The following is a 12,857-nucleotide window of genomic DNA, read 5'->3' as shown; positions in this document are numbered from 1 at the left end:
GCGGTCCAGGCCCTTTCGGACTGGGGTAACAGGTCTGTTTTTACCAGAGGGTGATATGAGGATTCCTGTGATGAAGCCAAAGGCATTCTGGGGAGGAAATAGTCTTTTTCTTGACATTTTGGCCAATCTGAAATGGACTTTCTGTTCTAAACACTGTACTGGCCCAAGGGAAGGAGTGACTTCTCAAAACAACTAAGGAAAACAAACGTCTTCTACTCTTGTGTAGAAAAAGATGAGAACTGAGGTGGGTAGAGAAAGATCTTTCTCTCCAGTGACATGGCTAGGGGCAGTGTGTTAACCTTTAGGATCTTGGTCTCATCAACTCTACAAACAACATTGTAGTTCTCTCTCAGATTAAATTGGAACATGTACAGGGCACTGGGTAGCTCAGTTGGTTGGCTGAGTGTCTGACTCGATTTCAGCTCAGGTCATGATTGAGCCCTGCATTGGGCTCTTTCCTAAGCGTGAAGCCTGCTTGGGATTCTCTCTCTCTCTCTCTCTCTCTCTCTCTCTCTCTCTCTCTCTCTCTGCCCCTCCCCTGATCATGCTCTCTCTTCCCCAGAATAAACATTAAACAAAATTGGAACATGTACATTAAAATGCCCGACATGATGACTGACACCTAGTATTTAGCTCATCAGTGTTAGCTTCTTTTCCTAGTGAAATAACAAAATGTACTATTCACTGTGCTACAGGCTGAAGACAGAATGATGAATAAAAAACATGCTCAGTCTTTGCGGATTGCCTGGTACTCAATAAATATCCGTGGAATAAGGTGAAGCAGCTGCAAACCTGGAGGGAGAGACAGGTAATGAGTACCGTAAAAGGCATGCACAGGCTGATGTAACGTGTAAAGATGTACACAGGCTGACGTGGAATCCCAGGGGAAGGACTCTATCATTCTTTTTACGGAAAATGGGGAAGAAGCACCAGAGGATGGTTTTGATGGATGAGTAGAAGTGCTCACGTGGAGTAGAGGGAGGGGAGGATGGTGGTAGAAAAAGGCAGAGGAAACAGAATGAGTAAAGGCACTGAGGGAAAAAACTATGAGGTGTTTGGGGGACCAGAAATGTAGCAGGAGAGGTATCCAAGAGAGTCTGAGCTTGAACTTAGATCAGTTCATCTCGGACTTTAATGTGCTAAAGAATCATCCAGGGATAGTTAAAATGCCTGTCCTGATTCAGTTGGTATGTAGTAGGGCCTGAGATTCTGCATTCCTAGCAAGTTCCCATGTGATGTAGAGCAAATAGTCCGTGGATAAGCAGTAAGGCTTAGACAAAAGGGAGTCAGCAGAGATTCTTAAAGAGGACGTAATCAGATTTATTTATGAGGAAGCTCACTGTGCTACAGTGTGCAGGCTGGACTGGGGTTACAGGTGCTTTTACACATTCTTACGGGACCACTGCAGTATCCCTCATGACATAGCACCAGAGAAGACTCTTTGAATTTTAATGGGCTTTGGAGAGGATATGGCTGAACTCCCTCTCTTTACAGAATATGAAAGAGAACTTTTAACACGTGACAAGACCTCCTTGGGGTCAGACAGCTAGTTGGTGGTAAAGCTGGGGGGGTGGGGGTCAAGAACCCAGACATTCTAACTGAAACTCACCTAACCATGTTCTTTCTGAGAACTTCCCCATTCCATAACTTTAACTTACATTCAGCATTGAATCAGAGTATTTCTTAGACTTATGAAGAAAAAAGGATGCAGGGAAGAGTTCTTTTTCAACCACTCTCACTCATGGAGACTGTGGCTTACTTTATGAGCCAGGTTAGGGAAACACCCATGATGTCAGGTCACCAGGCAGAATTTCCAGGTATTTGATTCCACATGACCCTTTTTTTATCTCCTGGAAACATGTCAGAAGTTCACATTCCCCTGTAGGCAAGTAGGCAAATGCCCACCTGTCCTCGGTGGGTGCTCCAATCTTGCCTTGTACCTACAGGAAAGCTTGGATGGGGCAGGCAGAAGAAGACAGTGGAACTAATATAACTTATATGCTTACTATGTGCTATGCCCTGACATACATTTTATTTTTTTTTTTAAGTTTATGTATTTATTTTGAGGGAGAGAGTGAGAGTGAGCACAAGCAGGGGGAGGGGCAGAAAGACAGGGAGAGACAGAATCCCAAGCAGGTTCAGAGCTATCAGCCCAGAGCCCCACACGAGGCTCGAACTCACGAACCCTGAGGTCATTACCTGAGCCAAAATCAAGAGTCGGAACTTAACCAACTAAGCCACCCATGCTCTCCTTAATTTAACTTAATTCTTAAAAATTTTTTTTGTTTTTAGTTTATTTTTTTGAGAGGGAGAGCATGCACATGTAAGCGAGCAGGGAAGGGCAGAGGGAGAGAAAGAATCCCAAGTAGGCTCTACACTGTCAGAACAAAGCCTGATGTAGGGCTCAATTTCACAAACTGTGAGTTTACAACCTGGGCTGAAACCAAGAGCTGGACACCTAACTGAATGAGCCACCCAGGCACCCCCAATTTCACACATCAGGAAAGTGAAGGTTCTAGAAAAGGAAAAGAATTGAAGAAGAGGAAGAAATAGAGAAATGGAGACAGCAGGGCCAGAGATACTGGGGAGTGGAGAAGGATCCAAAAAAGCAGAGTCCTTTATCTCTAATACATGGGGCTTGGTGTCCTGGGAAAACAGTGGAATGGGGAGGAAGAACACATTGACACTCTCAGTGAGTCCCAAAGGAACAAATGAGACTGTTCAAGAGGTCCCTTCTAGGCTGAGGGGTCTGATTAAAAAGGTTAAAGCAGCATCAACCAGTAGTCGTGTTCTGAGCTTGCAAACAGGATCCTAGTCAATAACAGGAAGTGAATCCTGCCTGCTCATGCAGTCACATGATTTATCTGTTTTATGGGGCCAACAGTGGCTAACACACAAAGAGCTGACTTCAGTCTTTCTTCGAACTTGTGGAAATGGAGAAGCAACAGAAAAAAACTGCTAGGAATCACTGAGTAATCTAAATGCCATCTCAGCAAGAATTCGATTTAGACCTAGTTAAAGACGATTTTTCAGGAAACTGAGAAGATGGAGGTTTTGAACTCCAATGATCTGAGGGAAAACTGTGATATGGCCAGCTCTGAATGAGAATACAAAATCCTAAGAAATTTCACCTTTTTTAAAGGGGAAGGGTCAAGGTTTACAAATTCAGCAACATAAGACCAAAAAAATAAAATGCCATGCATAAAGATATCTTAAATGCCCCATCATCTTTTCATCCCCATCTGATGCCACAACAGTGGTTCAAACAAACTTATTGACCTAAGTGCATAGTGACCCTGTGCTGAGCACCATCATATGGATGACCTCACTTGAACACCTGTAAGTCCACCATGCAGGTGAATTACCATTGAATTTTATAGAGAAAGAAAGGAGAAGCTTTAAGAATCCAGAATTTTGACTGTTTTTGGCAGACTGACCCCTCTAACAGGTCAAAAGCATTTAGATCCAGGTGGATAAATCCCTTTTTGGTTAATGCCAATGTCTGGGGAGGAGTTACACGTTGCATGTGGACACCTACGGCACGTGACCGTTATCTGCTAGGACCGAGCAAAGGGCCTGCCATAACATTCATCTAGGAGCTAAAATACTTGTTTGGGTAAGGAGTTCTCAGCAATCATCTGTTGTTACCTCGAATTCCTGCAGGCTGCCAACATTTAACCAATGCTGAAATGTGATTACAAACATACTAAGGGGTCCACCTTGCAGCTAACTTCCCCACTTTCCTCAAGGGAGGGCATTTTAATCACATCTACGAATAGCCTGGGGTGGAATCATGCAGCTTTCCAGGGACAGGATCTAGAGGGGCCAGGTCAGTGCTAATAGCAAATCCTGCTAAAATGAGATTCTCCTCATCCAGTTCCACCGGCCTTATTTGGGAAAGCCAGGGCTCTGATGAAATTCAAAGAGAATTTACTTTCTGGAGCTACAGATGCTGGGAGAAAGGCAAGATGCCACATTGTACCTTCTCTCTTCCTGTTCAGTCTGTGACACAGAGACCTCTTCTCTGACTTGGGGTCAGAGACCATGCAGGGGGGGGATAACTGACAGAAGCTGCCATTTGGCAACAGTACCACAGAGGTGCACAGTCTAAGTGACTGCTAGTGTAGAGGATTTCTGTCCATGTTGCTGGAATGAGAACAGATCCCCTTAGGTCCCAAGTGATAGTTACCCATGCTCCGTCATTGGCGTGATGGTTGCAGCAACAAGACCTTGAAGTTTCTTCTTTTGGGAGGCCATTGAGCTGCTGAAAAATGTCTGCAAAACATACAATATAATTCCTCTCCTTCTTCAAGGAATGCCAATTAATGATCAAACTCCCAGGCAAAGTCCATTCCCAGTTTAAAATTGTGAAAAATGCTTACAAGTACACAAACACACAGAGCAAATGAAGAGAATGTAAAATGTAGAGCTTAATTTTGCAGACAAGGAGATTATTTTTAAAGACAGGAGTGGGGGGGGGGGGGCTGACAAGTGTTCCAGGAAAATACTATCAGAAAGGCCTCCCACTTTGTCTATACAGGTGATTCAGGCAGCCTGAAACCTCACAGAGAGGGGGTACATGACAGCAGGCCCAAGAAAGAACATCAATTTAACTCAAGGAGATCATATATATACATATATATATATATATATATATATATATCTCTTTCTCCTGACCATATTTCAATTTAATTAATAGTAATTTTATACATATGTAACATAAAACATATGTATAAAATTATATATATTATCCTATATATTATATACATAACGTATTATATATAATATACAATATATATTTTTATATTATATATATTTATATATATTATGTATTATATATAACATATATACATTTTATATATAATACATTATATATATAAAATATATAACATATGTAATATATAATTATAATATATATTATATATTATATATTTATATAATATAATCTATAACTTATATATGTAATTATATAATATACAATTATATAAATAATAATTACAACTATATACCATATAATATATAATACATAGTTATATGTAATATATAATATATGATAATATATCATATATAATTATAATACATAATATATACAATGATATATAATATATATAATATAAATAATATATTATATATACATAAATACTATTACTTAAATTGAAATATGGCCAGGAGAAAAGAGACATTCTTTTGTTTTTCCATATCTTCATTCTTTTAAGGAGAAGCTCACCTAAAACCAGCACTTACAGTCTTAAGGCTTCTGTGTGATCTACTTAATGATCTTCAGATTTACCTATGTTTGAAAATTCTAATTTTGACTAGTTTTGCCCTGTTTTCCTAGCTCTAGTAGACCATGTACACTGTATCATAATTGTTTATTCATCTCTCCCCCACTAGACCAAGCTCCCTAGGACAGGGAATACATTTCATTTGCCTTTGCTTTTCCTGCACTGAGTTACCTGGTAAGACATCTTGTGTTCAATTAAAAAGGGATGAATATGTAGGTAATTGAATGAGGTGTTCAAATTGTAGCTGGATAATGACTTCCACAGACAGGGTGATCATGGCTGAGAAAATCAACCTGACCCCACTTATGTGGGGCAAAAGGATCTCTCCCCATCTGGCAGAGAATACACCTGTCTGCACCAGTGTAAAAAAGCCAAGAGGCTGTCGAAAACAGCCAATGAGAGGCAAGAGAGTATCGTGGTTAATAGCTTGGATTCCATAGGCTGACTGCCTGGCTCAACTCTCAGCTTTTCCACTTACCTAGTTACAGAACTGTTATTATTTTTTGAACTGTAAGACACAAAAATGCGAAGCCATGAATGCAAAGTCTTAAAAATTGAAGAAGAAAATAAAATATAACCAAATAGTATTTGGTGACAATTAGACAAAACATGGTTGGCTTAGAGCAAACACGGTGATGTCTATAGGTAATGGACAAGTTGGGGTATATTACAGGTCTGAGGTCACTGGCACATTAAAAAGCCCAGTATCCACTATACTTAAAGTTGACCCACACAACGTAACAATTATCAACTGTTTCATTTTGCTTGCTCTTTATAACTGTTAACCTCATTTCCCCAAATAGGAGCATAAACTTTACAGATTACAAAGATCATATCTTTTACTTTTTCTGTCTCCTCCAAGAGTTCTGGCTCAGGTGAGCCCTTCAAGCCAGAAACAGGACAAAACAAAGACAAAGACATGAAAGGGCACACTGTGGCAAAATTTACTGCTTTTATAGGAAGCCAACGTGATCCCCCCCCTTACAGATACGTCCCTAGCAAGACTTGCTCCTGAAATTAAGCCCAAATCCTTCAGGTAGTTTTGCTCTGTATTGAAGGGCAATAAAGGGGAACCTTACGTGATATACGGGATACTAGGATTTTTCTGCCCTGTCCTAGTTTGAAGATGAGACCAAAATCCTGTTGGGCGGTTTGAAACAAATGTAATCACCTGGCCCATGGGGAAAACACAAGGCCAATAACATAGGCCCATCTATCCCAGAGGAATGTCTGTGCATTAAAGGAGATGGACGCTATGCCTGCTGCGTATCTCCACCGGGCACTCCTGCAAGCATTGAACTCAGGACACTTCAGACTGAACCTGCCACCTGTCCCCTATGATTGCTTCCTTTAGTCCTTACAGTGGAGGAGGTGGAGCATCAGCTCTGGAGTCAGACACCATGGGTCTGCATCCTGGCTCCACCAGTTCCCAGTGGGGTGAGCCTGGAAGTGTTATTTACCTTCTCTGTGCTTCGGTGTTCACTCCTGTCAATAACAGTAGTCATATTTCATAGGTTGTTGAGAATTAAATGAATTCTTGTAGAGTGATTAACAACGGTGCCCGGCACACAGCAAGTACAGTATGAAGTCGCACCAGATGGCTACAGGACATTAGCAAGTATTCTTGCCTCTCATCTTCCTTCCCTGCCCCCTTACTGCCTCTCTCATAACTTACCCTTTATTACCTCTTATCTAGACCAACGGGCACAACCCCAGGTCTAAGAGGCCCAAAGGGACTCAAGAAGGCTCAAATGATAACAGTCTCAAGAGCTAGGGTCAGCACCAAAAGTCTAATTCAAACAGTGCTAGGCTGTTCACACTAGACTTCTGTATTCTGAGCTTTTAGTTACATTTATTTCACACTTAGGGCAGTTACAGATACTCTTAGGATCATCAGAAGCTTGGATGGGTAGTTTTATATATGGCTTTGATTGAAAGAAACAAAATTAAGTGCATGTAAATGCAATTTGGTTACAAAATCTCAAAAACATAGAACCTGTAGGGATGTGGGGTCAGAGTCAGGAATTCCTACCTTAATCCCCACTCTCCTCCTCCAATCCACATAGGCTTCCAGGTTAATCTCCTGGAAGCACAGACATTTCTAAGCCTGCCTTGGCCCAGCTCAGAAAATGCTAATGACTTCCCCTGGCTTCAGTAGGAGAAATGCCAAACTTCCTGGTCCAGGGCTCTGTATAAATCTCTTCATGCCTGAAGGGCACTAGCTCAAGTGTTCCCTGTTGCTCCTAACCGCCTTCTCCCATCTGGCCTGCTTCCTTAGGTTCTCCCATCTGGAATGACTATCTCCCACTTCAGCCCCTTGAGTCTAGACAACTTTTAAAACTCACTGTACAAGTTAAAGAACATTCCCTGATCTCCCAAGAAGAAGACAACTTCTTACTCCTCAAAATTCCCTCAAACACTTGCTTTTCCTTAAAAATGTTACATGTTATTAGCAGGGTGGTTTTGGCTCCTCTTCTACAGCGTCAGCCACCAGGGAGCAGGAACAGCTTCAAAAAAATCTGTCTCTGCACAGAGCAGTACACGAAAAGACCAAAATTTGCTGACTTTGTGAATGCTGAATTTCCAGGAAGAGATGGGGGCAAAAGATCACAAAAACTGTAATAGGTAATGATTGATATTTTGTACATTCAAATTTTAAATAAACTTGTCAACGTCAAGCTTTGGCATTCTTTGTAGCTTGTATCAAAAGCAAGTGGTTAGAATGTTCTCCACCCTAGGGCTCAATGCGAATTTAGAATGTTAATAGAGATGCTGGGGAGAGGCTATTACTCTTGAAATCTTGTATCTCTATCCACCAACACTTAGTACAAAGAATTCAAGTCAAATCCTCGGAAAAGGGCAAAGTTAAAAAAAAAAATCTCTGGGCGAGACAGAGGATGCAACTCTGGGCATGGTGAATGACTCCAGAAATACGCGCAAAAGAAGAAAAGAAATGGAGAAACGAAAGAAACAAAACCAAAACGCAGAAACATAACCAAGTTCCCATAAAATAAAGGCATTGGGTCAAATGCAATGATAAAGTCTGTTCCACTCCACAGCTGACTCAGCTCACTGAAGGGTCCTTGGAGAAGGCTATGCGGTCCGGAAAGAATCCAGGGGAGTGGTCCCTCTGTGCAGACCCCTGCCCCAGGACTGCAGCGTGTCGCTTTCGCACTTCCTCTAGCCCCACGTCCCAGCTTTTCTGCCTTCCCCTCTCCTCTGGGCCATCCCCGTCCCCCCGCCCCTCTGCCCCCCTGCCCCCCTGGCCCCCTGCCCCCATCCCCGGGTGGGCTGCAGGTTTCCGTCCGCCCATCCGCCCCGCGCGGGCCGCGCTCACCGGATAAGCCCGGGTCCGCCTCGGTCGCGGGTGGGCCACCGCCGCTGCTGCCGCTCGCCGCAGTGCTGCGCGCCGCCCCGCGCCCCCGCCGCGGACTTTCTCTCCTCCGCTGCCGCGCGGCCCCGCACCACGTGCCTACGCGCCCGCGCAGAGCCGCGCGCCCCGCACGCCCCGGACGCTGAGCACATGTGCAGTTTAGCCTCCCTCCGCGTTACCTGGGGGTGTGGGCGAGGCGCCGGGACTGCGAGCTTCCGAGCTTGCGCCTCCCGAGCCGCGGCGCGTGTTTACGCGCGCCCAGATTCCGCGGGGCAAACTCTCCCTTCCCCTTCTGCTGCGCGGGTCTTACCGCTTGCGGATGCCTCCTGGGCTCCTGTTCGCTTTAACTTCTGTCCAGGGCTCGGCAGCAACAGGTACTTCGTGGTTGTGGGCTTTGAAATTTGGGCTGCCGGTTCCGAAGCGTGCTGAGAACCCTGCCTGCCAGTCGGGGATCCCGTCTGTGCTTTTCAGGCTGGTGCTGCTGCCCCAACCCCACATGCCCACATGTTCAAAGGTGATGAACGGATATTAAAATTGGATTCGTTTCTAAAGCGGTAGCTTTCCTGCGTATTCTGGAGAACAACTGAAAGAGTTTTGAACGGGATAATTATTTTTAAACAAAATATCTCTACTTGTAGGAATGTCAAGAGTTTACTTTCTAGTGTCACATGCTGTGCCAATACATCAGAAACATAGACAAGTCCTCAGGTTTCTCTTGTTAATGTGAATTATCCTCAATTTTGCATAAAAGACAATGGCCTATGCTTAATTCATTTAGGGAAAATAAATTTCCCTTAGGGCTTTCTAGTTTGCATTTTAAATGCTTTTAAACCCATTGTAGAAGTACTTTCATTGCATGTGGCTCCAGAAATTAATTCATTAATCAATTCATAAAACAATCCTTTGTCGTGAGTACTATTTTTTAAAGTCCTATTTTACAGTTGAGGAACCATCATCCCATTCTATTTTTTTAAGTTTATTTATTTTGAGAGGGAGGGAGTGCAAGTGGAGGAGGGGCAGAGAGAGAGGAAGAGAGAGAGAATCCCAAGCAGGCTCCACGCTGTCAGTGCAGAGCCCAATGCGGGGCTGGAACTCACAAATGGTGAGATCATGACCTCAGCTGAAGTCCTGTTTAAGCCTAAGTACCACGCTTAACCAACTGAGCCATCCAGGTGCCTCAGCACCATCCCATTCTAAAGATCAGAAAAAAAAAAAAAAAGTATTTTAATGAGTTTGAGTAATTTGCCAAAGGCCACAGTGCCCATGAGTAGTTGAGCTGTGATTTGGTCTCAAGTAGTGCGGGAGATGATACTTTTAACCACTACTCTATGTTTTCCTGCAAAAAAGGAAGGGAAAAGTCCTAGTTATGTCTGTCTAAGAATGTCAACAAGAATATATCCTAATGGGACGTTAGTAAGTTTTTTCAAAGTCATACTTTAATACATGCAAAATTAAGTATTTCAGTACCCAAAAGTTATAGAACATCAGGCTTAATATTGTCAACCAATAAACCAACATGTTAAATGAATAAACTGTTTAAATATATGTAGTAGTACAAAGCAATGGCTTATAATAGTGTGTTAGGGTTTGCTAAGAAACAGATGCTAAAACTGGATTTGAGGTGCAGGAAATATACTTGGGGAGGGACCCAGGGAGAAGGCAGGGAGAGCCTTGATGGTCATACAGGGCTGACACCTGTGGTAGAAGCTATGGAAAGAAAGGGGGTGGGGAAGAGTCTCGCTGGAATGGTGGAGGGGGAGCATCATAGCCTCCACTACATGCCCTTAAGAAACTCACAGCCTCTCCAATGAATTGTGGGGAAGACATTTACCTTTAAAAATACGTATGCTGGTACAAAGGTATGAAACACTGAGGGAGGGAAAGACTCTGATCTGGGCAGAGGGGTGAGTGTGTGGGCATGATGAGGCAGGAGAGCATTTCTGAAAAGTCTTCCTGGGGGAGGTTGACACTTGAGCAGTCTTAGACAAGGAGGAGGCCTTAGAAGAAGGGAGAGACAGCCAAGGTTCACTGCTGGCCCGAAGTCCTCTAACACTTGTCTGATAAGTGGCAAGGGCTCTGTGGCCTTTCTTTTATTGTTGTACAGTGTTCTTTAATCATCATTACTTTTTATGCTTTTCTTTCTTGCCCCCTCATTCCACTGTGAGGTGCTCAAGGCAGGTACCTTGTCCTATTTCTTTGTTTGTCCTATTTCTTTGTTTTTCCCACAGCGCAGAGCTCAGTGCTTATCTACCTGCAGGCAAAGAGGGTTGGATTTGGAGATGTTTACTCCCTTCAACTCTGCTTTGTTTAAAAAAATATATATGTTGGGGTTCCTCATCGTATTGTGTTCACTACAATTCAAGTTTGAAACTCAGTGATGTGGAGAAAAGAGCTTGGGGGGATACAGTACACTGTAATTGATCAGACTGGCCACACGTTCTATCCTTGGTGCTGACAGTGGAGCCTTATCACAGGTTCCTGAGTGGACTTGGAGAAACCTTCCCAGAAAGGTTCCCCTTACCTTCTTGTCATGGTGCTGAAATGTTCTAGTACCAATTCCACTGTGTGGGAGGTGTTCCCCTCACTAAGAAGGAATAGTTCTCTGATGCCAGCTGGGTGTCCTACAGTTTAACTCAATTCCGACAGACACTATCTCCCCAGAGATAGCATCAAATTTCACAGGTTAAGGGTTCAGTCATAGAAGTCTGCCCTCCCTGCCCCACCCCCACTTCAGATGTTACATCAGATCCAGGCTATTACCTGTGCTTCTGACCCATTGGCTATAAACCAGAGGTTCCTTTGACCCCCTCCTTGGATTTGATTAATTTGCTACAACAGCTTATAGAACTCAAAGAAACATTTTACTTACTAGATCACTGGCTTATTATAAAAAGCTATAACTTGGGAACAACCAGGTGGAAAAGATGCATAGGGCATGGGATGGGGAAAGGGCTCATAATTTCCATGTCCTTTCTGAGCACAAGTGTATGCTCTCCCCAGATCTCCATATTTACCAGCTGGAAACCCTCTGCCTGCCCTCCTTTTTGGGGTTTTATGGAGGCTTCATTACATAGGCAGTATTTTTTTTTAATGTTTATTTTTGAGAGAGAGACAGAGAGACAGAGTGTGAGTGGGGGAGGGGAAGAGAGAGAGGGAGACACAGAATGCAAAGCAGGCTCCAGGCTCTGAGCTGTCAGCACAGAGCTTGACATGGGGCTAGAACCCACAAATTGTGAGATCATGACCTGAGCAGATTGGACACTTAACTGACTGAGCCACCCAGGTGCCCCTACATAGGCAGTATTGATCAAATCACTGGCCATTGGTAATTGATTCAGTTTTGGAGAAGGTTGGGGATGGAACAGAAAGTTTCAACCTTCTAATCACATGATTGATTCTCTTGGCAACCAGCCCCTATCCTAAGATGCTTTCGAAAAGCTAGTCACCTCATTAACATAACAAAAGACATTCATTGCTCTCATCTCTTCGGAAATGTCAAGAGTTTTAGGAGCTCTGTGCCAGAAATGGAAGACCAAATTTATAGTTTTTATTATAAATGACAATGTTACAGTTGTCCTTACCAGGAAAGAGGAAATGGGTTGTAGACAGCCAGAATACTGCTACATTGGGGAACGTTCATGAAGGAAGGAGAATGGAATTTGGGTCTTGAAGCGTTGCTCTCCATCGTGGGCCTGAGAAAGTTCTCTCCATGGTGAGGAAGAACAGTCCTTTGCATTCCATGTAAAGGAATACAACCAAGTTATAGGTATGAGAATCACTCCTGGAAATTCTGGTTGTGTGGGTATGTCGGTGGGGCTGGAAGAAAAGCACAAGTTTATTTTTGCATCAAAGTCCATAGATCTTCAGAGAAGGAAGCAGGCCATGACTAGAAGTTGGACAGATTGCTAGTCCCCATGACAAAGACTCTTCCCTTTTATAGGTTAATTTCTGAGACTAAGTGCCTACTAGTAGAAGGATGTCTCTTGAGGGAAGAAAAGTCCTATGCATAAGCTGCGTTTCAGAGAACCCCTTGGGTCACAGGAAGGGACAGTTTTGAGAGTACTTGTGCTCAGTTGTCTCCTGGCTCAGCCCTTTGGTGAATGCATATTGGTTTCCAGCTCAAAGGAAAAAAATGAACAGAGATGTAACTCCATATTGGCATTCTTAACTTGGACTCTGTGACTCCGGATTTTTAATAG

At 43.3% G+C, this 12,857-nt stretch overlaps 2 protein-coding genes across 5 annotated transcripts in view; one reads left to right on the top strand and one right to left on the bottom strand.

Moving 5' to 3' along the window:
- The window catches only part of NPL (N-acetylneuraminate pyruvate lyase), a 37,783-nt gene extending 28,833 nt beyond the window's left edge, over window positions 1-8,950 (bottom strand). For 2 of the 4 annotated variants that reach the window (XM_019427503.2, XM_019427520.2), the window contains exons 1-2: window positions 8,623-8,729; window positions 4,190-4,275 (exon numbers count right to left, since the gene is read on the bottom strand). In XM_019427503.2, the coding sequence (XP_019283048.1) occupies window positions 4,190-4,257 (68 nt within the window). In that variant the 5' untranslated portion in view covers window positions 4,258-4,275; window positions 8,623-8,729. The other 2 variants (XM_019427511.1, XM_019427495.2) reach the window with 2 other exon arrangements.
- RGS8 (regulator of G protein signaling 8) overlaps window positions 8,930-12,857 on the top strand; it is a 132,557-nt gene continuing 128,629 nt past the window's right edge. Inside the window, exon 1 of the mRNA XM_019427530.2 lies at window positions 8,930-9,032. Within this exon, the coding sequence (XP_019283075.1) occupies window positions 8,978-9,032 (55 nt within the window). The 5' untranslated portion in view covers window positions 8,930-8,977. The remainder of the gene's footprint in view (window positions 9,033-12,857) is intronic.

This window comes from Panthera pardus, unplaced genomic scaffold (assembly GCF_024362965.1).
Source record: "Panthera pardus isolate Hobbes unplaced genomic scaffold, ASM2436296v1 HiC_scaffold_21, whole genome shotgun sequence".
Taxonomy (NCBI): Eukaryota; Metazoa; Chordata; class Mammalia; order Carnivora; family Felidae; genus Panthera; species Panthera pardus.
This window is presented reverse-complemented; position numbering and strand designations above follow the sequence as displayed.